The 25,209-nt window shown below is 43.0% G+C and overlaps 1 protein-coding gene across 4 annotated transcripts in view; it reads left to right on the top strand.

Annotated features, from left to right (window-relative positions):
- Positions 1–25,209, top strand: part of LOC140725212 (calpain-3-like) — a 138,261-nt gene that overhangs the window by 86,646 nt on the left and 26,406 nt on the right. For 3 of the 4 annotated variants that reach the window (XM_073040364.1, XM_073040362.1, XM_073040363.1), the window contains exons 6-12: positions 1,049–1,132; positions 2,278–2,363; positions 5,856–5,933; positions 7,641–7,801; positions 13,149–13,318; positions 14,799–14,810; positions 15,791–15,999. In XM_073040364.1, coding sequence (XP_072896465.1) covers positions 1,049–1,132; positions 2,278–2,363; positions 5,856–5,933; positions 7,641–7,801; positions 13,149–13,318; positions 14,799–14,810; positions 15,791–15,999 — 800 coding nt within the window. The other variant, XM_073040361.1, reaches the window with a different exon arrangement.

Genomic DNA, 25,209 nt, shown 5'->3' with positions numbered 1-25,209 from the left:
CTTCTTAAAGCAGGCGGGCATCTCATACTGAAGCTGGGAGAAGTTAAAAATGTTTGCAAATATGCTCACCAGTTGACCTGAACAGTATCTAAGGAAACGGTGAGGAACACCACCTGGGGCTGATGCTCCCTGTAGGTTCACTCTGTGGAAGGCTGATCTTGGATGTGCGATGGTGACGATGGGTTCAGGCACTTCGGAGTCTGCCTTAGTGGGTGGTGACATTCCAACCCCTTTCAGTTCAAAAAATGCATGGAATGCATTTAGTTTATTGGAAGGAATGTGCTGTTGGTGAGGTCAGTGATGCTGCCTGACCTTGTCTTGTAGCTTGTAAGTCCTGCCATAACTGGTCTGTGACTCCATTTTAGACTAGCACTGTCTCTTGGCAACCATGATATCATTATGGAAGTCATGTGCTGATTTCTTGTAACGTTCAGGGCCACCTGATTTGAATGCTGTAGTCCTCAGCTTTCACAGGGAGAGGTCGTCCATTATTTCTGATTTGGGAATACCTGAATTGTCCTCTTTCATACACAGTCCTCAACACACTTACTGATCAAGTCTGTGAGATTGGTGACATATTCCTCTAGGCTTGTTCCTGAGCTTTGACCGTGGGCCAGTCTACCAACTCAAAGCAGTTATGTAGCACCGAATGACTTTCTGTCCAGGCACCCTTATGCTTCAGCTTCTGATTGTAGGCAGGGAGAGGGACCACAGCCTTTACCAGACAGACAGACATACTTTATTGATCCCGAGGGAAATTGGGTTTCGTTCCAGTCACACCAACCAAGAATAGTGTAGAAATATAGCAATATATGTGGGCTGAGAGGGGTTGATGCTTGTGTGATGATGGTCTAGGGTGTTTGGATCAGAGCTGGCACGGGAGATATGCTGATAGTATTTTGGTAACACACTCTTGAAGTTGGTCTGGATAGGGGTCATAGGCAATGCCACATCTCAGGGAGGTGAAACGGCTCATGTGTATTTGCAGCTAGTTGCTATAGCCCTGTCTCATCAGTATTGTCAAATTGATTAACATATCTTTCGACAGTCCTTCGTACCCCTGCAGTTTGAGACGCGGATGCCCAACGGCCTGGTCAAGGGTCACGCCTACTCAGTAACCGGTGTGGACGAGGTAAGGTGTGGGAGCCTTTACGTTAGGTAATTCACCACGTATGTTATTGTCTCGGCACAGCCTGATACTGGGGTTCATGAGGTAACTCTGAGGAAACAGTTGGATGTAAAATCACATGTGGACCATACCTGGGGATAGGGAATATTGTAGGGAATGCTGAGTAAGGCATAAGGAGGAACTCAATAGATCAAGCAGCATCTATGGAGGGAAATGGACAATTGACATTTTGGGTCCAGACCCAAGCCTGAGCATGCAATGTTGACCGTCCACCTCCCTCAACTGATGCTGTCTGACCTGCTGAGTTCCTGGAGCATTTCTGTGTTGTTCTAGAATTCAGAATCTCCGTTCAATACTTTGAGCCTGCTTCAATGCTCATGGAGATCATGATTGACTGCGTATAGATGGGGTAAATGCAAGCTGACTTTTTCCACTGAGGCTGGGTGAGACTAGAAGTGGAGATCATAGATTAAGGGTGAAAGATGAAATGTTTAAGGGAACCACTCAGAGGGTGGTGTGAGTGTGGAACGAGCTGCCAGCAGAAATGGTGGATGCAGCCAGATTGATGAAGTCTTCAGAGAGTTGTCCTTTAACTGGTGTATGAACGAAGAATGCTATGGTTTGTAGAATGGCAGCTTTATTTGAAAATGCTAGTTGAGTTATTTTGTAGATCAGGGAGAGTTCCTACTTACATTGTGGCCCAGGAAAAAAGGGGGCATCGCTGGGTGAGCTTCCAGGCTGGGAAACACAAGAGACCCCAGGAATTCCTTGTCAAACTTTAAACTTGGCTGAAGTTAACCTGGGAAGATTGAAAATATAATCTGCACATCATTGCATCTTATGGCTCTAAGGAGACTAATGCAATACAAGCCTAATGCCTAGACACTGGGTGTGGTTTCACCTATACTCTCCTATATATATATTATATACACCTATACTCTCACCCACTTCCACATAATCTTGCATGTATTCTGATAAGATTGGGACTATGCTTTGGAGGAAATCTTAAACATACATATGGGCACATTTTCAAGACTAAATTCTCTGTTGTAGTCATGGAGTAAACATCAAGGCTTCCATGCTTATGTATGTTTATGTCTTTGTGTCTAATTTTTGTCCTCAAATAACAGTGGTAATTTTAACGTCAGGTCACTCACAGAAATCAGAAAGTGAAGTTGGTGCGTTTGAGGAACCCATGGGGATCGATTGAGTGGAATGGGCCCTGGAGTGATAAGTATGTTTTCCTTGCTCTAATCATGTAAAGATTTGCAACCGTGGTCCACTCTGTTTTATTTGTATGTTGTCCTTGGGCTAGTAAAGGAAAAATCTAGGATTGTCTGTCTTATGCTTGGCTAGTCCATGTAGTTGGAGCAAGATGGCACCAATGAACCATGGCAATGTTCTGCGGGCTACGTACATACAATACTTTGAACTTTGTAGTTTCTGTCTATATCTTTGGGGAAAGGATCTATTGAGGCTCGCCTGTGATTTCCCCTGTTACCGGCCAACTTCACTTCCCTTGTGTAAGTCAATATTCAGTCCCTGAGATACTGTTCCCCTTCTGCTTTGTTGTTTTCACCATTTCTTTCACAGCATTGATCCTGATCTTTATGTCTTTCCAAACCATTGCCCCACCTCCACTCTCTCTTTCTTCTCTAAAACCCTTGAATGTGATGTCACCTCCTGGCTTTCTTGTGGCCTGAATCCCTCCAATCTAGTTCCCACCCCACCAGAGAACTGACACTGCTCCTCTTGATTAATACCCTGCATCCTTAAACAAGGAAAAAGTTATTCCTTGTCATACCTTTTGACCTCCTTGCATTCTTTTACAAGGTTGTCCACACTATTCTCCTCATCCACTGTTCTCCACCTCAGCGTGACTATGTTCACCTGATTCCATAGCTATCTATCTAGCCATTGATGGAAATTTGTAAGCAATAGCTTTTCTTCTTCCACACCAGTGTCCCTTGTGCTCCCAAGCATCTGTCTCTTGACCCATGCTATTTGAAATCTACACTTTGTTTACCATCAACATCCTTTGGAAACACGAAGTAAATGTCCCATGTACACTGACCACACCTGGCTCTATATTACTACCACCTCTTGTGACCCTGCCATTGTTTCTGATTGGCTAAAGACAATTGGACTCATTGCTGGATAGCCAGAAATTTCCTTCAGTCAGACAGTATTGCTTCCCATCATTCTGTAGGCTGCATCGCTTGTAACCACCAGGACTGATTTCCACCTCTATACACAGTCCTGCTCTGCTCTTACCTCAGGTCACCTGCAGATCAAATCTTCATTCAAGTTCTTGTTTCCTCTGCACTGAAGAAATCACAGTACATTCCTGGCTTACCTCCTTCATTTACTTTCTGTGAACTCACCAAAGTTCTGTCCTAATTTGTACTGAGAGTGTGGTATTCACTGACAGCAAATTTTTGAATTAATTTGGTCTTAAATCCACCAATGACTCTCTCATACTTTCCACAGTCTTCTTTTGTAAATTCCTCCCATACAAATGAACTTAGATATCATTATTCCTCAAATTCAGAATCATTCCTAAACTTCCCCATCCTTCTGTTGGCAAGCCTCAAAGCAGTAGAGTTCTTTCCAAAATTCCCGTAAAACTTGTCTCTTTGTGCCAAGTGATAAATTGATGTGAGTGATGAATTTGCTGGCTTGATTACTTGTTTCTCAAGACATTAAGCACCTCAGGTTTGATGGACTTCATTCTAAAGTTTCAAAATAATTGACAAATGAGGTAGCTGTTGTGTTGGTTTTAATTTTCCAAGATTCCGCAAATTCGATAAGATTGCAGAATTAACTCCCCACCATTGAGGACATCTTCAAAAGGTGATCCCTCAAAAATGTGACACCCATCATTAAAGACCCACACCACTCAGGGCATGCTCTCTTCTCATTGCTACAATCAAGGAGGAAGTATATGAGCCTGAAGTGTCAGTGGCAATAAACCTTATTCTGATTCTGTTTCTGAAGATGTAACTCCTTTAATCAAAAAGACAGTGAGACAGAAAGCAGGAAACTACGGGCCAATTAACTTAACATCTGTCATTGGGAAATGTTGGAAGTTTTCCTTAGAGACTTTATCGCAGGACGCTTTGAAACATTCAAAATGTCCTGGAAAATTAATGTGGTTTTGTGTGTGGGAAATCATGGGCAAGTTCTTTGTGTTGTGAATAAAGAAAAGTTGATGGATGTTCTAAACTTCATTTCCAGAAGATATTTAATAATATTGCACATCCATTGTTATTGCCAAATGTAAGGGTTCATGATGTAGGAAGTTAACTTGTTGACTCATTTGGAGACTGACTGGCTAACAGGACATAGAGGAAGAACATAAATGGGTCTTTCTTTGGTCAGTAAGATGTACAAGTGATGGAAAGAAACCTCATCTTTTTGCAAATGTAAAATACTCAGATGCTGAGACAAAGACAGTCAGTTGTGAAGAAGGTATAAGGAGGCTACAAAAATACAGAAAGAATCTGCCAAACGGAGTACATTGTGGGAAATGTTGTCCATTTTCCCAGAAAACATTAAATTAAAAGGTAACATATTATCTAAATGGTGAGACACTGCAGAGGGATCTAAGCTTCTGAATGCATTGTTCCCACAAGTACAGCAAGTGATTAGGAAGACTAACAGACTGGTTATTTATTGAGAGGAAACCATTTCAAAAGCTTTAGTTACATTTTTTTACTTATTGAGATACAGCATGGAGTAGGGCCTTCGAGCCGCACTGCCCAGCAACCCCTGATTTAACCCTGTCCTATCCACTGTACAATTTACAATCACCAATTAACCTACCAACTGGTACATTTTTGGACTGGTGGAGGAAACTTACACAGTCACGGGTGGGGGGGGGGGGGGGAGCGTACAAACTCCTTACAGATAGAAACAGGGTATTGGTGAAAATGGATAGAGTGTACTGAATTGGTCTTATTTAAGGAAGGATGCTAAGGCATGGTAACCAGAGTAGACTTTGGAGGGACGGTTGGGCAGGCTAGTATATGCTGGTGTTTACAAGAATAAGAAGGGGACTAGATTCAAAGACATCATACCCTGGGGATATGATAGGTGGACATGGAGAGGATATTTATTTTTGTGGCAGAATCCAGAACCAGAAACACACTTTCAAAGAAGGGGGTATAGCTTTAAGAAAAAGTAGGGCAAATTTTTCTTTGTTTCAGAGGGTTGGGTCTTTTGGAATCCTCTTCCTCAAAGGCAGTGGAAACAGTCTTTGATATTCTTAAACAGAGTTAAGATAAGCAACTGAGTGAGAGATCTCACTGAAGGGTAGAGCCCATGAGGTGCTGTGGCCTATTGCTGCTCCTTCCCTGAGTGTATGATTGAACCTGCTGCACTTGACATTCCCAACCAAGTAAAGGTAAGGCCAGGTTTTACATAGTTGACCGCTTGCAGGGAATGGGACAAGAATGATCATTAGTACTCTCCATTTAGTGAGTACCTTGTGATGTCACATTTCATTTGAAGATGCTCTCATGAAGTGCCTAGGAAGCTCTTGGAGTTTTATTTGTTGCAAGTGATGGTGGACACAGGATCTTGTTTGTGAAGCCCTTCCCTAGCAGGAGTTGGCGAAGACTTCAGGATGTTGCAATGGCAGTTCCAGACTTCCATCCTATGGGAGGGAAGCAGAGTGAGTGTGGAATTTTCCAAGTCCGATAACGGTATTCCCTTTCCATTCCAGGGCCCGGGAGTGGTCTGAGATTGAGAAACCGCAAAAGCTACGGCTGCACCATCAAATGAAAGATGATGGAGAGTTTTGGTGAGGATCTTTGCCTGATGTTCAAACGCTCTGTCTATCATACTGCTCACATTCCCTTTATACAACCCAACCTAAAATAGAATTGGAAATCCTAATTTCAGAATAAAACACTGGGCTTCTTGGAAATTCAGCTGAAGTGGGTCTCTAAGGAAGTTGAAAAATTGATTGTTTTCAATGTTTCCCGTTGCTGGTTCTGGTGGCCTCTGGCTTCTCCTGCTTCATGTGATTAAGCAGTCCTTTGAAGCTACCATCTTCACCCAAGGATGGCTGATTCCCTGATGTTACTACAGCAAGAGCTCTTTGCCTAGTCCCACAATACCAAGGGCAGTGAGGCAGGTACTTAGCGGGAAGAAGGACCCGAAGCCTGGAGAATTGGGGACCCCTGTAGGCCTCTGCAGGTGTATGGAAGTCCAGGTTACAAGGAGGAGTGGGGCACAGTGGCACAGCTGTTGCCTCACAGCTCAGACTGCAGGTTCGAACCTGACTTTGGGTGCTGTCCATGTGGAGTTTGCACGTGGCCTCTGTTTCTGTGTGGGCTTCTACCAGTTGCTTCGGGTTCCTTCCATATCCTAAAGACATGCAGACTGAAAGATTAACTGGTCACTGTAAATTTCCTGAGGCATGGATGAGTGCCAGGATAATTGAAGTGGAATTGAAGAGGGTGTGAGGGAATGTGATCTGAGGGACAGTATAAACTTGATGGATGGAATGTCCTAGTTAGGAAGAAATGTGAGGGTTGTATAAGCTGGTGGACCTATTGCTTGCTGCCTCGGGTCTTTCCTATTTATTATGATACAGAATGAGGCCATTCAGTCCATCTACTGGCACTCAGAAAAATCCCCATCGTTCTCTTCCCCACTCCCTGTCTCCCTGCAGCCCTACATCTTGCTTTGTCTCACATGCCCATCGAGTATCCCCTGATTCTTTATTCTCTTAAGGGTGAGGGAGGAAACTGGAGTAAATGTGGGCAATCGTGCAGAGAGCGCGCAAAGGCAATGTCGGAGGTCAACGTTGAACCTGGGTCTCTGGAGCTGCCAGTTTACAGATCCAACTGCTACACCACCATGGCGTCCTAATGCCAGTGAACAGGAGTATAACATAATCAAGAAATCCCCCTCATCCAGATCATTCTCTCTTCTTCCTCCTCCTAACGGTCAGAAAATATCAAAGCCAGAAAGCACACACCACCAGGTTCAAGGACAGCTTCTATTACACTGTTATAACACTCCTGAACAGACCTCTTGTATGATGAAGATAAACTATTGATCAATCAGTCTACCTCATCATGGCCCTCGCTCCTTACTGTCTGTCTGCTCTGCATCTTCTCTGTAAACTGTAACACTATAGTCTGCATTCAGTTATCCCCTTTATATGCCTTGGTATACTTATGTTTGGTTATTATCTTCATGCAAACTGCCTCGGTGCATATATTCTCGGTGTCTTGGTACGCGTGACATTAATGAAACAATTAGCAGTAAGTTAGTTTGAGAATATTGGAGTGCACCAGGGGCAACGGGAGGAAATGCAGCAACCCCAGGCTTCACTTTCTAATTTTGTTTAGTGTTGCTGTCCCTTCCCAACCCAGTCAGACATGAACAAAGTAAACTTGACTCAGACTTTAATCATTCAATGCCTCATAACAAGAATCCCGATGAGCAATGGGCTATTGGATGGAACACAACACCTCCTCTCTCTTGTTGTTTGCAGGATGGCTTTTGACGATTTCAAAAGGTACTACACAAAGCTGGAGATCTGCAACCTGACGCCAGATGCACTGGACGATGACAAGCTCCACAAGTGGACAGTGTCCATCAATGAGGGGCGCTGGGTCAGGGGCTGTTCGGCTGGAGGCTGCCGAAACTATCCCGGTGAGTCCTTCCCTACTGCTGATTGAGACTCTCTTTCCCATTCCTCCCTGACACTTCCTGCCTTTTCCTCCCCGACACTTCCTGCCTTTTCCTCCCCGTCTGGTAACTTTGTTTGCTAACTATAGAATTTGAGGAAAGTGGATTTAATTCCCCCCCCCCCCCCCGTTGTGCTATGATGAGGCCAATAATATTTTCATATCAATTTTCAGATTTCCTTATGACATCAAGTCTATGTCAGGTCACAGTGCAATTTCAATCCCAAGTAGTATTCCCTGTGTCCTGTTCTCCCCACATTCCCATCAACGCACACTAGATTCTACCAACCGCCCCACACAATAGGGGCAATTTTGTTTTTACAGTGGCCGATTAACCCTGACGTGCACGCCCCTGCCCAGCTTCAAAGGACTGCATGCCAGTGAGTGCCTTCAGGGGTCATCTCACTGGAGACTTCAGTCCGGATGAAGAGCCTCGATCTGAAATGCTGACTGTCCATTCTCCTCCACAGATACCGCCTAATCATTGTGTTTCGCCAGTAATTTGTGAGTTACTGTGTGTGGTGTGAAATTGGATTTACACACAGACTACTGCAGCTTGGGAAGGGGTGGCCCTCTCCCTAGCTCAAGTACACCCACTGCTTCCTTTATTTCATTCTTATCTGCTCTGAAGACAGTGATCCTGGAGCCAAATGTTTGGTCCGTGGAGTCTTCAACATGAGCACCCTTCAAGCTGCCTGCGAGGTTTTGACAGGAGGCCACTTGTCAAATCTATCAACAATTTCTCATCCTTCTGAACATGACGTTCAGAAGCATTTAAGATCTATTACAAATGAAATAAACATTGAAAACCTCCCTCCCCCCTCTTTCTGCTTTCCTCAGGGATGGCTTCCTACGCGACTCCCTTGTCCATTCATCCCCCCCCCCCCCCAATACCTTCCCACCTATCTCCCTCCTGGCACTTATCCTTGTAAGCGGAACAAGTGCTACACCTGCCCTTACACTTCCTCCCTCACCACCATTCAGGGCCCCAGACAGTCCTTCCAGGTGAGGCAACCCTTCACCTGTGAGTCGGCTGGTGTGGTATACTGCGTCTGGTGCTCCCGGTGTGGCCTTTTATATATTGGTGAGACCTGACGCAGACTGGGAGAATGTTTCGCTGAACACCTACGCTTTGTCTGCCAGAAAAAGCAGGATCTCCCAGTGGCCGCACATTTGAATTCCACGTCCCATTCCCATTCTGATATGTCTATCCATGGCCTCCTCTACTGGCAAGATGAATCCAAACTCAGGTTGGAGGAACAACACCTTATATAACGGCTGGGTAGCCTCCAACCTGATGGCATGAACATTGACTTCTCTAACTTCCGTTAATGCTCCTCCTACCCTTCTTACCACATCCCTGATATATTTAGTTTTTCTTTCCCCCTCTCTTTTTTTCTTTCTCTCTCTGCCCATCACTCTGCCTGTTCTCCATCTCCCTCTGGTGCTCTCCTCCCCCTTTCTTTCTCCCTAGGCCTTCTGCCCAATGATCCTTTCCCTTCTCTAGCTCTGTATCCCTTTTGCCAATCACCTTTCTGGCTCTCAGCTTCACCCCACCCCCTCCCCCTCCTACTTTCAAATCTCTTACTATCTTTCCTTTCAGTTAGTCCTGACGAAGGGTCTCGGCCCGAAACGTCGACAGCACTTCTCCCTATAGATGCTGCCTGGCCTGCTGCGTTCCACCAGCATTTTGTGTGTGTTGCTTGAATTTCCAGCATCTGCAGATTTCCTCGTGTTTGCCATTGAAAACCTAATTTTAACAAGACAATTACATGAAATGTACCTTCCTTCTGTGAAGCAGCACATTTGTCATTGAGAATGGATAAGAATGTGGATCCTGTCCCAGTACTAACCTGGTGCAGGTATTCACTCCCCAAAGCAAGTGCAAGGATACTCTAGCAAGCTTTGCTCCACTGTCAAGACTGTAAGGTCTAATGGTGGAGTGGAGCCAAGATATTGTCAGCAGGGCTTAGCCAGCAAGACAGTGTCAGATGAGAGTTGCGGATGCTACTTGGTAAACGACCCTGTGTTGGACCAGTGAAAAATCTGTATGCTTCCTCTGTTTTGGGTAATAGTGCCCTCCTTACTGGCAACACATAACTGACTCCTAAATATCCACCAATGTAATGGAGAAATAACAATCTGGATTTGGTTGCCCAGCAGGGTGAGATATGAGCATCACCCATCCTCTCCTCGTAGAGAATTTCAGCATTACTTCCTGGTAGAATGAGGGCACATACGTAGTGACTGTCAAAACCAGGCTTACTTTTGTGAAAAGTGGACAAGGGAAGTTTAAAGATTTATGAATCAAGTTTTTTTCACAGAGTGATAGATGCTCGGTGTATGCAGCCAAGGGAAGTAGAGCATGCAGATAATGACAGAAATATTTAAGTGGCCTTTGTACATATACAAGAATAAGCAGCCAGTGGAGGGATGTGTATCATATGCAGGCTGATGTGCAGGTTAAGTTGTTATCATGATCACTGATCCCTCTAATCTGTGCGGGAGTGTGTCCGTGCAGTGCTCTTGAGCACATAGCCTTTGTTGCAGTGCAGTTGGAATTTTCTTTTATATAATTTTGAAACTATGCTATATAATTTTGAACTCTATGTTAATATAATTGTGAAATACCCTGTAATTAATTATGTGTTAATGAATATATTCTGTAAAATTTCTAAGTAATAAATGTATCACAACCTTTACCTTGAAACATTTCAGAGCTTCAACCTATTTGCATTGTCAGTGTTTCAAGTTACAACACTGTCACAAATTGTAACAATGAACACAGAATAGAAATCGGTAGCTCATTGTTAATAAACCATCAGCCTGCTGAATGCCAACAAAAAAAAATACTCTGCTGCTTCTCTGAACTACAGGTTGACCACCAGCAATCCAGAAATCCGGAATGACTGGGACCTTGCAGTGCGGATTAATGATTTCGCCGAATCACAGGTGGCGAGGTTAAGATTAAATAAAAAAAACCTCTAACCCACTTGATGATCACCTCACTCTTGGATAATAAAGAAAAAAGAAACAACAAATAAAAAGCAATTAGTTCACAAATTCCTGTACTGGTCTGCCAGAGTCAACTGCACTCAGTTCCCACTTCATAAACAGGGAGCAATATTTAGCTTTCAAAGAGCATAATATCCCATTGTCCAGGGTTTGAATTAATGACGTACAATTAGGTGGCAAGTAGATACCATAAATATTATTCTTTACCAAGAGCACTGCCCTTGAATGCGCAGAACAGTTATCTAAAATCAGCATTATCTTACAATTGTTGCCCAGACCAACAGAGTCACAGTGAGCTCTTGCGCCTGGAACAAAGTAATATGCAAACTATTCCAATGTAATGTTCAAAGGTTCCAAGGTTCATTTATTACCAAAGCATGTATTCATATACAACTCTGAAATTTGTCTCCTCCAGATAGCCACAAAACAAAGAAAGAACATGAGAGTCATTCAGAAAGAGACATCAAACCCACATCACCCCTGTACAAAAAGTACGTCATCCCAGTCATCAACCCCTTCCCCAATTCCCCCCTCCCCCTCCAATCATTCTTTTTTGTAGGCACGGTAAATACTAGAAACTGCTTCATATCTTCAATACCTCTGGGATGTGAACTTTTGACAATGACTAACAAATTACACCTGTGGGTTCCTGCAGCGTTAGAGCAGTTGGTGATTCTGCATCCTCTATAGTCAGAGTTCGTCTTGGAGTACCATGCCAAAATAAGGTGCTTTTGTCCGTGTTGTACTCCCACTTGGGACTGAAATTTTCATCAGAAGCTAACTTAGTGAACTCATCAACAACTTCAGCAGTTGCTTCCTTGCCTGACTGTTTTTCACCAAACACTGCACTAAGTTTTATTCTATGTCACTGCTTGAAACACTGAAGCCACCCTTCACTGTAATCACATTCATAATCCAGCCCTAATTCTTCCTGTGATAATCTTCCTTCACCATCTCGCCCAACAGTTCTACATCTTTGCTGATGCAAAGTGTAAACCACTTGGAGAAATTTATCTCGTTGTAAACATCTTTTGGCTTTCATTGTTTTCCTTATGCACATCTGTTTTTTTAAAATTCACTGTCCATGAAGAATTGGAGCAACTTTTCTTTTTGTTTCTTTACATCATAAACTGTGGAAGAGCCAATGTTATACAAGTCACATATGCTTTTCACAGACACACCACTGTCGAGTTTTTTCAGAACTTCCACCTCATCTTCAATAGATAATGTATGGTGTTAGCCCTTTACACCACGAGAAGCACTTCCTTCATTCAATGAAGACATGACTGGGGCTAGATAAGCACAGGTTATAAAATAAATGCAGACTAATACAGAGGAACAACTTGCTTTTTTCAAAGACCATGCCGACAGCTGATTCTGTTAATGGCACCTTCAAAACAGCGGCGAAGGGTCGCTGTTTTGACACCAGAAATTTGAAATCGGTTGGCGACAATAATGTCCAGACCAGTGGTGAATAGGATTACTGATTGCCAGATTCGAGGAGGTCAACCTGTACAACGAAAGCATTGCCTCAAAAATATCACAGCAAAGGTGTTATTTCAAATTTGCTTTTTCTGAGAAAAGTAAGACTGATTCAATTAAGATGTTCACTGAACCATGTGCTTACACTTGAAGAATCTGAAGAACTGTCAGTTCTTTTTGACATCATTGGAACATTTCAAATTTCTAGTGTTGTCTGTGAATGTGGATTCAGTCTTATGAATTCAATCAAATGTAATCAAAAAAACAGACCAGATGTGAAACATTTGGATGGTCTAATGAGGATAAAGACATATCTTTCATCTGGATGCAAAATTAATCTGGATTTGCCATAAAGACAGGTGAGAACAAGTTTATGAAAAGTGAAAGATTTTCTTTGTTGTGCTGTACTTCATTATACCCTTCAATTAAAAAATAAAATCAAAAATATGTGATTTTTCAATTTTCATTCTAAATATTTATAGTGCGAATATTACAAAAAAATTTAAAGTGCTACTCAGTGTAAACATTTTCTGCTCAGATCAATGGTTGGTTGCGCTGCTATTAAAAAAATGAGAGGGAACACCGATCATGATTAGCACAGATATAGTGGGCTGAAGAGCCTGTTCCTGTTTTACGTTCCTACCCTAATTTATTTATTCCTTTGACTTTCCTCCTTTCCTTCAGCAACTCTTCTATTTGTTCCTTCTCTCTGGCTTATGGTTCCTTTCTGTAGTCTTTTTGTAGTGTTTTAGACTGTCAGAATAAATCTCTAATGATCAATGTTCTTCCCTCCCTCTCTCCACTCCTTCAATAAGACACCTTCTGGACTAACCCACAGTACCGGCTGAAGCTGTTTGAAGAGGATGATGATCCTGACGATAATGAGGTCCTCTGTACGTTTCTCGTTGCTCTGATGCAAAAGAACCGTCGTAAGGAACGCAAAATTGGCGTCAATTTTCATACCATTGGTTTTGCTATTTATGAGGTAACTGCTGAAGATTCCTTGAGATAAGTAACCTAACAATTTGTTTGTGTCTTGTTGGGAGAGGCTATGTGATTAGCAAGGAGTTAAGAAGATCTCAAGTGGATCCATAGGGTTTCAAAGAATTCAAAAGAGAAAGAAGATTCCATATGCAAAGACAGCAGCACAATTGATTGCACTCCCACCCCCAATTAAGCTTCTTCCCCAGCCACAGCACTGAAGTGATCCTTAATAAAGATGTAAGTGACATTTGGGATGATGATATTCATGATAAACTCACCCTTCTGTGAGATTGCCTGAGGTTTATTGAAATGCAGGCAAAAATCCTCTCTTCCTATTCCTGTGCAGAAGCCCCTGAAGAATCTGACCCTGGTTTCATATTCCTCATTCATATGCTGTCCGCAAGCAATGGTACCCAAAGCCACATAATCAGTCTCCAAGTGCACCTGAGCAGCTCTCATTTTCATCTTATCAGAACGACCCACACCAATGATTTGTCTCAAGTTGCATGCCCGACTTCCAACCCCATATCCTCTGCGCTGATCTACGCTCACCTTGGAATATCTGCTGGTCATCCTTCTCCATCTGCTGTTGAACCTTTTCCTAGAGGTCTCCAACATCCATAAACTGAGTTTATCCAGAACTCTGTTACCACGACCTGACTTGGTCGTTCCATGTTCCTGAGCTCTGCCGACCTACACGAACCCCTGGACCACCGATACCTCAATTTGTACCCTTTGGTTGTAATCCTTCCATTGCTTTCAGCCCTACAACCCATAATCCTTCTAGAGTTCTGGTCATTTTTGATCTCTGTTTATCAATGTAGGCTCTGCATTTCTTACCTTCCCTACTCTTTATCTCTCCCTGCTTTAAGCCAAGTTTTTGGTCAAATGTGCTGGATATGAAACAATTCCATAACACTCCCAAAAAACATTTTTGTACATGTTGCAATTTTAACACAAGTAGTTCTTATTGTTGTAAACAGAACACTTCAGTCAAACAGAAACAGGAAAGACAGGGACATAGACACAAAGTTAATTTAACAACTGCTGGAGATGCTCAGCAGGTTGGGCAGCATCTGTGGAGAGAGAAACATAAATAACATTTCAGGTCTGTGATCTCTCATCACAGGTTAAACAATGTAAAAGTGACCAGTTTAAAATGTGGAGAAGTTTCTTTATTAATTTTGCTTCATATTCTCCAGGAAGTGCTGACAGCCACTGCTGGTAACCCAGCCAGTTGCTTTCATCAGGTGCGTTTGGTCTGTCAGCAGACAAGCTGACCATGTATTTGGGCATTCCTGCCTTCCCGTTTCTCCTCATTCAGCACCCCATGATGTCACCTCATAACCAGTGATGTTTGCACTATTGAGCAATTTTACCTTGCACAATTGTCCCCAGCACTTATACAGTTCAATTATCTATTAATGTTTTTTATATAGTTGGATTTGTTAACATTTTTCTCTTTTCTTGTTTTGTTAAAGGTTCCAAAGGAGGTAAATAAATGAAGAGCAAACGATTGTGGATTGCGGTGACGTATTTGTTCTGATGTTTGTGGCTTTTCCTGACTCATTTGTTCTAATATGTTTGCAATGCCTTGTTTCCATGTTACTTGTACTGCATCATCCTGTTCTGAAAAGGCTGTGTGCTTTTGTGCACACATAGGATGGATGGTTGGGCTTCACTTTAAGAAACCCTCCCTAATTGGTGTTGTACCACATAACACATAGATTGTCACCCTTCAGTAGTGGTTTTTTAGTCAGGTTCCTGGTTTTTGATCCTCTCTCAAAAAAAAAATTCCACTTAAGTTCCCTAATTCTCCATTGGTAACTGTACTCTCACAGCCTGCTCCTAGTCTCTATTTAGCATTATCAGGTTTTTGAGTGGTATAGTAAGGAAGCAGACCCTTTGGTCCATTGCTTTTAATTCAAGCACTTCATCTTGGTGAAACTCCTCTCCTCCCTCTGCAGTGCAGTTCCATCCTTTCCATAGTGTGGTGATCAGAAATTACCATAATGCTCTCATTATAGCTGAGCCAATATTTTATAATGATTTCATTGCTCAAATATTTTAGCTCTGTCTAATAAAGGCAAATATCCTATGTACCCTTTTTCATCACCCTACCTACGTTTGCTGCTACTTGCCGGGGTCTTTGGACTTGTACGTTAAGGTTCTTCTGTCCCTCAGTACTCCTGAGGACCCCTACCATTCATGATCTATGCCCAATTTCTGTTACACCCTCCCTCATACTGCTAAGGATTAAATTCCATCTGCCTTCGCTCAGCCCGATTTACAATCTGATCAGTATCACACTGTAGAGTGCAGCCAGGCCCCTTCCTTGTTCTCTTGTCAGCAGGGAAGGTCCCTCCCCAGCCAATCCTGCCTGTCTTTGTTGAACACCAGTACGTTATCAGGAAATCAAGCGCTTTGATTTTACCATTGGAACAAAAATGTTTCTTTATTATTTTTTCCACAGATGCATGGCAATAAGCAGCACCTCCCCAAAGATTTCTTCCTCTACCACGCCTCCAAATGCAGATCAAAGTCGTACATTAACCTGAGGGAGATATCAGAGCGCTTCAGACTTCCCCCAGGCGAATACGTGATCATTCCTTCCACTTATGAACCACATCAAGAGGGCGAGTTTGTTCTGAGGGTCTTCTCGGAGAAACAGAACCTGTCAGAGTGAGTCATCTTTCATTGGGCAGGGGTGAGGATTAAAGCTGGCTGAAGGATTAGCTGAGGGCAGTACTTGCCAGCCATCTGCACCTATCTGAAAAATTCACTGCCTTCTCAACTCCATGGTTCTCTTTAAAAATAGAGAGTATTTTCCAAACGCAGGGAATGCCACCACTCAAAAATATAATTCTCTGATTGTATATGCCTTGCCTGCTGGGGCGGTGGTGTCTTATGCACAGAAACGATTGCTACATGCTGCAGATGCTGGAAATCGGAAATAAAGCAGAAAATGCTTGACACATACACAGCAGGTCAGGCATCATCTATGGAAAGAGAAACAAGAGTTGAAGGTCATCAATCTGAAGCAATAACTGTTTTTCTGTCTCCACAGATGCTGCTCAGCTAGCATTTTTAGTGTATAATTTGTGTCAACGTATTTCAACTGCTGCGAAACATTTCTGAGGCTTTCTGACACCGTATCTCGAGAAGCTCTCTGGGCTGTTGTTTAAGCTATTCATTGTCAGAGTTAGCTGCCTTAAAGTGCCAATCTCACCATAGGAACTGCTCTAACAATTAAGCGGTTGCACCAATCAGTGGATTAAAACTTTCTCTCCGCTATTCCCAAACAGACTTTGTGGCATAGTCTGTGACTGGCTTAATTCCAGCAAATTTATGATTTACTCCTAGTCTATACTATATTAGCAGATCCAAATTGTGGGGTCTGTTACTGTCAATTGGAAGTGGGAAAATTTGTTAATGTAATTTGATGGAGAAGACCCTGAGAGGCAGGATTTATGAACATTTGAAGAGGCATAATATGATTAGGAATAGTCAAAGGCAGGTTGTGTCTTATGAGCCTGATTGAATTTTTGGGGATGTGACTAAAGACATTGATGAAGGTAGAGTAATAGATGTAGTGTATATGGATTTCAGCAAGGCATTTGATAAGGTACCCCATACAAGGCTTATTGAGAAAGTAAGGAGGCATGGGATCCAAGGGGACATTGCTTTGTGGATCCAGAACTGGCTTGCCCACAGAAGGCAAAGAGTGGTTGTAGACTGGTCATATTCTGCATGGAGGTTGGTGACCAGTGGTGTGCCTCAGGGATCTGTTCTGGGACCCTTACTCTTCGTGATTTTTATAAATGACCTGGATGAGGAAGTGGAGGGATGGATTAGTAAATCTGATGATGACACAAAGGTTGGGGCTATTGTGGACAGTGTGGAGGATTGTGCTGTAGGTTTTCTATGCATTGAACCAGACACTAGAAATCTTGGCATCAAATTCGGAATATAGTGATTAATGTTGCATTTAGCACATCACATAAAAATTCTCACAATATAATTGATTTGATGATGTTTCGATGCACTAAATAATGAGAAGCACTCCTATCTGTGCTGAAGGAAGGAAATAACTTTTGGTAACACTACAGTTCCTGATGGAGTAAGTGTAGGACTTCCTCTGTCTCCTCATCTTTCTCTTCATATATCCTTCCCTCAGTGCTACCATCTCATCTGTCCACTCCCTGCCAAGCAATGGATCACTCAAATGTATTGTTGATAGATACTTGGGGAGCATGAAGGGTTCTAGATAAAACTAAGGTGCTGGTTAGCTGGAAACAATTTGGATCCAGGGAATGAATATCCTTCTTCTGTTCATTTTGTCCTGCATACACTTCAGTCACTCCCATTGACTGCTCTGAAAACAGTTGTTTAGACTGTGATTTGGGATTTACTGTTCAAATTGAGATAGCATTAATAGCCTCCTTTTTTATAATATTTCAGGAGATGTGGGCTTCACAGCCTGAGCCAGGATTCAATTGCCCATCTCACCTTGCCCTTGAAAAGTAGTGGTGAGCTACTTTCTCTTACCACTACAGTTACTGAGGTGTAGGTCCATCTACAATATTATTAAGGTGAGAGTTTTGGAATTCTGACCTAGTGAAGGAATAGTAATATATTTGGTAAATTAGTTTATTGTTTTCACATGTACGGGAGTTAGGAAGGAGGCTGAAGAGCAGAACCTCCGAAGTGGTAATCCCCGGATTATTCCTGGGGCAGTGAGCTAGGGAAGGTCAGAACAGGAAGATAGTGTAGACAAATGAGTGGCTGAGGAGATGGTGAAGGGGGCAGGGATTCAAGTTTATGGATCATTGGAATCTTTTCTGGGGAAGGGGTGACCTGTACGAGTGGGACGGGTTGCATCTGAACTGGAGAGGAACCAATATCCTGGGAGGGAGGTTTGCTGATGCTGTTGGGGAGGGTTTAAACCAGATTTGCAGATGAACTTAGAGTGTGGACCAATACGTGGAACTATGACGTTGTGGCCATTACAGAGACTTGGATGTCTCAGGGCAGGAAAGGCTGCTGAGCTCATTGGGCTTTAGATGTTTCAAAAAGGACAGGGAGGGGGAAAAAGAGGTGAGGGGCATGCCATTGTAAATCAGAGATAGTATCATGGCTGCAGAAAAGGAGGAAGTCATGTAGAGATTGTCTACTGAGTCAGTGTGGGTGGAAGTCAGAAACAGAAAGGGGGCAATAGCTCTACTGGGTGTTTTTTATAGAACCCCCAGTAGTAACAGGGACATTGAGGAGCAGATAGGGATTCAGATTATGGAATGTGCAATAATAGGGTTGTTGTGATGGCTGATTTTAACTTTCCTAATATTGACTGGCATCTCCGTAGTGCAAGGGGCTTAGACGGGGTGGAGTTTGTTAGGTTTCCTGACACAATATGTAGATTAGCCAATGAGAGAAGAGGCTGTACTTGATCTGGTACTGGGCAATGAACCTGGTAAGGTGTCAGATTTCTCATTGGGAGAGCATTTTGGAGGTAGTAATCGCAACTCTATTTCCTTCACCATATGGTAGAGAGGGATAGGAGAAGAAAATTTGGGAAAACATTTAATTTAGGTAAGAGGAAAGATGATACTATTGGGGGGAACTTGGAAGCATAAACTGAGAGCAGATGTTCACAGTGAAATGCACAGTAGAAATGTGGCAAATGTTCAGAGAACATTTGCGTGGCATTCTGCATAGTTATGTTCCATTGAGGCAGGGAAAGGATGGTACGGTAAAAGAACCATGGTGTACAAAGGGTGTAGAAAATCTAGTTAAGAAGAAAAGTAAAGCTTATGAAAGGTTCAAGACACTAGATACTGTTAGAGCTCTAGAAACTGACAAGATTGCCAGGAAGGAGCTTAGGAATGAAATTAGGAAAGCCGGAAGGGGTCATGAGAAGGTCTTGGCAGGCAGGATTAAGAAAACCCCCAAAGCATTCTACAAGTATTTGAAGAGCAAGAGGATGAGCCGTGTGAGAATAGGACCAATCAGGTGCGATAGTGGAAACGTGCATGGACTCATAGGAGGTAGTGGAGGTACTTAATGAATACTTTGCTTCAGTATTCACCCAGTAAAAGGATCTTGGCAATTGTGGGGATGACCTACAGTGGACTGAAACACTTGAGCATACAGACATTAAGAAAGAGGATATGCTGGAATTTTAGAAAAGCATTAAGTTAGATAGGTCACTGGGTCCGGACGAGATGTACCCCAGGATACTGTGGGAAGTGAGGGAGGAGATCGCTGAGCCTCTGGTGGTGATCTCTGCATCATAATAGTGGTAGGAGAAGTACCAGAGGATTGGAGGGTTGCAAATGTTGTTCTCTTGTTCAAGAAAGGGAGTAGAGATAACCCAAGAAATTATAGACCAGCGAGTCTTACTTCAGTAGTGGGCCAGTTATTGGAGAAGAGGCAGGATTTATGAGCGTTTGGAGAGACATAATCTGATTAGGGATAGTCAGCATGGCTTTGTCAAGGTCAAGTTGTGCCTTTCGAGTCTGATTTAATTATTTCTGGGTATACCAAAGCACATTGATGAAGGTAGAGCAGTGGATGTAGTGTATATGGATTTCAGTAAAGCATTTGATAAGGATCCCCATGCAAGGCTCATTCATAAAGTGAGGAAGCATGGGAGCCAAGGAGACATTGCATTGTGGATCCAGAATTGGCTTGTCCACAGAAAGCAAAGGGTGGTTCTAGATGGTTCTGTTTCTGCATGGAGGTCAGTGATCAGTGGTGATTCTGTTCTGGGTCCCCTCCTCTTTGTGATTTTTATAAATGACCTGGATAGGAAGTAGAAGGATGGGTTACTAAATATGTTGATGACACAGAAGTTGGGGTTGTTGTGCATAGTTTGGAGGGTTGTCAGAGGTTACAGTGGGACATTGATAGGATGCAGAACTGGGCTGAGTAGTGGCAGATTGAGTTTAACCCAGATAAGTGTGAAGTGATTCATTTTGGTAGGTCAAATTTGAAGACAGAATATTATATTAATGGTAAGACTCTTGGCAGTGTGGAGGATCAGAGAGGTCTTGGAGTCTGTGTCCATAGGGCACTCAAAACTGCTGTGCAGTTTGACAGTGCTGTTAAGAAGGCATACAGTGTGTTGGCTATCATCAACTGTGGGATAGAGTTCAAGAGCCTTGAGGTAATGTTACAGCTATACAAGAGCTTAGTTAGACCCCACTTGCAGTACTGTGTTCAGTTCTGGTCACCTCACTACAGGAAGTATGTGGATACTATAGAGAGAGGGAAGAGAAGATTTAAAAGGATGTTGCCTGGATTGGAGAGCGTGTCTTATGAAAATAAGTTGAGTGAACTTTGTCTTTTCTCCTTGGAGCGACAGAGGATGAGAGGTGACTTGATAGAGCCACGTAAGATGATGAGAGGCATTGATCATGTGGATAGCCAAGGCTTTTTCCCAGGGCTGAAATGGCTAACACGAGGGGACATAATTTTAAGGTGCTTGAAAGTAGGTACGAGGGGGATGTCAGAGGTAAGTTTTTCCACACAGAGAGTGCACTGACAGCAATGGTGATAGAGGTGGATACAATTCGGTCTTTTAACAGACTGTCAGATAGGTACATAGAGCTTACAAAAATAGACCAGTATTGAAGATAAACTTGGTGAAGTCTTGATGCCTTTCCTTACTAATTGCAGTCTGTTGGTCAGAAAATTAAGGGTCCATTTACAAAGGAAGATGCTGTGTTCCAGGTCTTGGAGGTTGGTGATGAGTTTGCCTGGAATTGTAGTATTGAAGGTGGAGCTGTACCCAATAAACAATTCATTCATTCATTCATTGTGTGCTGTGTTGTATGCCATGGGCGATCATGGTCTTGACTATGATTGTTCTTGACAAATTTTTCTGCAGGAGTGGTTTGCCATTGCCTCCTTCTGGGCAGTGCCTTTACAAGATGGGTGACCTCAGCCATTATGAATACTCCTCAGAGATTGTCTGCCTGGTGTCAGGACCTGTAATATGAACCAGCTGCTCATATGACCATCTACCACCTGATCCCGTGGCTTCACATGACCCTGATAGGGGGCTAAGCAGGTGCTACACCTTTCCCAAGAGTGACCTGCAGGCTAGCAGAGGGAAGGAGCCCCTTACACCTCCTTCTGTAGAGACATATCTCCACACCACTACCCAGCACTAAACAATACTGTACTCAAAAGACAATGTCTGTGTCTTTCGAGTGCAGATGATCCAGAGATGAGTGTAGGGCTAGGAGATGGCATCTGCTGTTGACCTTTTCTCATGGTAGACAAACTGCAGTTGGTCGAGGTTGCCTGGAAGCTGGAACTAATGCACGCCATGACCAGTCTCTCAAAGACTTCAACATGGTGGATGTCAGAGTAGTAGTCATTAAGGTGTACTGAGATGATAATAGTGGAAACCTCAAATTGAAGCAAGGAGGTGTTGAAAATATCTGCAAATACCCACCAGCTGATCTGAACTGGATCTAAGGACATGGCCAGGGACACAGTCTGGCCAAGATGCTTTCCATAGATTCACTCTCTGGAAGACTGATCTTATATCTTCAACTGTTACTGTGGGGTCAAGTGCAGTGGTGGCTGTTGTGGCAGGTGATGATATTCCAATCCTCTTATGGTCCAAACATGCAGAATGTGTTACATGCATTATGGATCATTGGGATCCCTTCTGGGAAAGATATGAACTGTACAAAAAGGACAGGTCACATCTGATCCCAAGGGGTCCAATATCCTTATGGGCAGGTTGGCAAGAGTTGTTCGGACCAGTTTAAACTAATTTGGCAGGAAGATGGGATCTGGAGTGATAGTGCTAAAGATGAAGTAGATGGTTTACAAAGGCAATGTGTAGTGAAACTCCTAGAAAGGAGAGGTTGATGATAAGGCAAAATTGCCCTCTTGGCAGTGTGGAGGATCAGAGAGATCTTGGGGTCTAAGTCCATAGGACGCTCAAAGCTGCTATGCAGGTTGACTCTGGTTAAGAAGGCATATGGTGCATTGGCCTTCATCAACCATGGGATTGAGTTTAAGAGCTGAGAGGTAATGTTGCAGCTATATAGGACCCTGGTCAGACCCCACTTGGAGTACTCAATTCTGGTCGCCTCACTACTGGAAGGATGTGGAAACTATAGAAAGGGTGCAGAGGAGACTTACAGTTGCCTGGATTGCAGAGCATGCCTTATGAGAATAGGATGAGTGAACTTGGCCTTTTTTCCATGGAGCGACAGAGGATGAGAGGTGACCTGATAGAGGTGTATAAGATGATGAGAGGCATTGATTGTGTGGATAGTCAGAGGTTTTTTCCCAGGGCTGAAATGGCTAGCACGAGAGGGCACAGTTTTAAGGTGCTTGGAAGTAGGTACAGAGGAGACGTCAGGGGTAATTTTTTTACGCAGAGAGTGGTGAGTGCATGGAATGGGCTCCTGGCGATGGTGGTGGAGGCGGATACGATAGGGTCTTTTAAGAGACTCCTGGATAGGTACATGGAGCTTAGAAAAATAGAGGGCTATGGGTAAGCCTAGGTAGTTCTAAGGTAAGGACATGTTCGGCACAGCTTTGTGGGCCGAAGGGCCTGTATTGTGCTATAGGTTTTCTATGTTTCTAACAAGATGAGTTGCAATGTAAAAGGTGGACAAGATCGAAAAAGGTGAATGCAGGACTGAAGGTGTTATATTTGAATGTATATGGTGTACGAAATAGATCGATGAACTTGTAGTGCAGTTACAGATTGGTACGTATGATGTTGTAGGCATCACTGAATTGTGGTTGTGGGAAGATTATAGCTGGGAGTGTAATGTCCAAGAATACACATTGTATCAAAAGGACAGGCAGGAAAGCAGAGTGGATGGGGAGGCTCTGTTGGTAAAAAATGAAATTAAACCAGTGAAAAGAGGTGACATAGGGTCGGAAAGTGTTGAATCGTTGTGGAAAGAGCTAAGGAACTGCAAGGGTAAAAATGTCCTGATGGAAGTTATATATACACCCCCAAACAGTAGTGAAGATGTGATCTACAGTTTACAGCAAGAGATAGAAAATGTGTGTCAAAAGGTCAATGTTACAATAGTCATGGGGGATTTCAATATGCAGGTAGATTGGGAAAATCAGGTTGGTGTGAGATTCCAAGAAAGGGAATTTCTAGAATGCCTATGAGATGGCTTTTTAGAGCAGCTCATGGTTGAGCCCACTAGGGGATCAGCTATTCTGGATTGGGTGTTGTGCAATGAACCAGAATTGATTAGAGAGTGATCATAATATGATTGGATTCACCCTGAAGTCAGATGTATCAGCATTACAGTGGAGTATAGGGAATTACAGAGGCATGAGAGAAGAGCTGGCCAGAATCAAATGGAAAACAACACTGACAGAGATAATGGCAGAGCAGCAATGGCTGAAATTTCTGAAAGCAATTCAGAAGACACAGGCTACACTCTACATCCCAAAAAGGAAGAAGTATTTTAAAGGCAAGATGATAAAACCACGCTCAACAAGGCAAGTCAAAGCCAAGTTAAAAGCCAAAGAAAGGACATATCATGCAGCAAAAATTAGTGGACTGCTAGGGGATCGGGAAGCTTTTAAATACCAACAGAGAGCAACTAAAATAGTCATTAAGAAAGTAAAGATGGAACATGAAAGTAAGTGGACCAATAATATTACAGATGATACCAAAAGTTTCTTCAGAAGGGAGAGAGAGGCAGAAGAAGGGCAATTATAGGCCAGTTAGTCTGACCTCAGTGGTTGGGAAAATGTTGGAGTCAGCATGGATTCCTCAAGGGAAAAATCTTGCCCGACAAATCTGTTAGAATTCTTTGAAAAAATAACAAGCAGGATAGACAAAGGAGAATCAGTTGATGTTGTGTACTTGGATTTTCGGAAGACCTTTGACAAGGTGCCACATATGAGGCTGCTTTACAAGCTTTGAGCCGATGGTATTACAGGAAAGATTCTAGCATGGATAAAGCACTGGCTGATTGGCAGGAGGCAAAGATAGGGAATAAAGGGAGCCTTTTCTGTTTGGCTGCCAGTGACTAGTGGTGTTCCACAGGGGTCTGGGTAGGGACTGATCTTTTTTACATTATATGTCAATGATTTTGATGATGGAATTGGCTTTGTTGCAAAGTTTGCAGACCGAGATGGCCTATTTTCATGCTGTGATTGTTATATGGTTATATGATACGAAGATAGGTGGAGGGGCAGGTAGTTTTAAGGAAATAAGAAAGCTACAGAAGGGCTTAGACCAATAAGAAGAGGGCAAAGAAATGGCAGATCGAATACAATTTCTGGAATTGTATGATCATACGCTTTGGTAGAAAAATGGAAGTGTTGACTCTTTTCTAAATGGAAAGAAAATAAAAAATATGGATTTGGGAGCATACAGACACTGTACTCTTAATCTTTCACTTCTGATGACCTCTGGCTTATAATAATTCGCAGGGGTGTAGTTGCCGATGCTGATTGCTGGAGGCTGAGTGACGTTCTGTCCTAGGACGTTTGTTTTCTTCAGGCTTATTGTGAGACCAAAGGCCTTGCTTGCCTGAGAGAAGTGGTCCATCAGTCTTTGGAGCTCTTCTTCTGAGTGAGTTGCCACAGCAGCATCATCCGCAAACATCATGTCAGGGCTTTTCGCACCTTCAACTTCAATTTGCGAGACTGAACAGTTTCCCGTCGGATTTTGTCTGCAGGTAAACTCCCTCTGTTGAATTCCCAAAGGCTTGTTTCAGGATTACTGCAAAAAATCCCGAAGAGAGTTGGGGCAAGCACACATCCTTGCTTGACTCTGCTTTTGATGCTGAAGGCGTCTGAAGTTGATCCATCAAACTGGACTGTGCCTTTCATGTCATCGTGAAAGGATTGAATCAGCTTTAGCAGCCTCGGGGGACAGCCAAT

Source organism: Hemitrygon akajei, chromosome 3 (assembly GCF_048418815.1).
Source record: "Hemitrygon akajei chromosome 3, sHemAka1.3, whole genome shotgun sequence".
NCBI lineage: Eukaryota > Metazoa > Chordata > Chondrichthyes > Myliobatiformes > Dasyatidae > Hemitrygon > Hemitrygon akajei.
The sequence above is the reverse complement of the archived record's forward strand: the minus strand, read 5'-3'. Positions and strand labels throughout refer to the sequence as shown.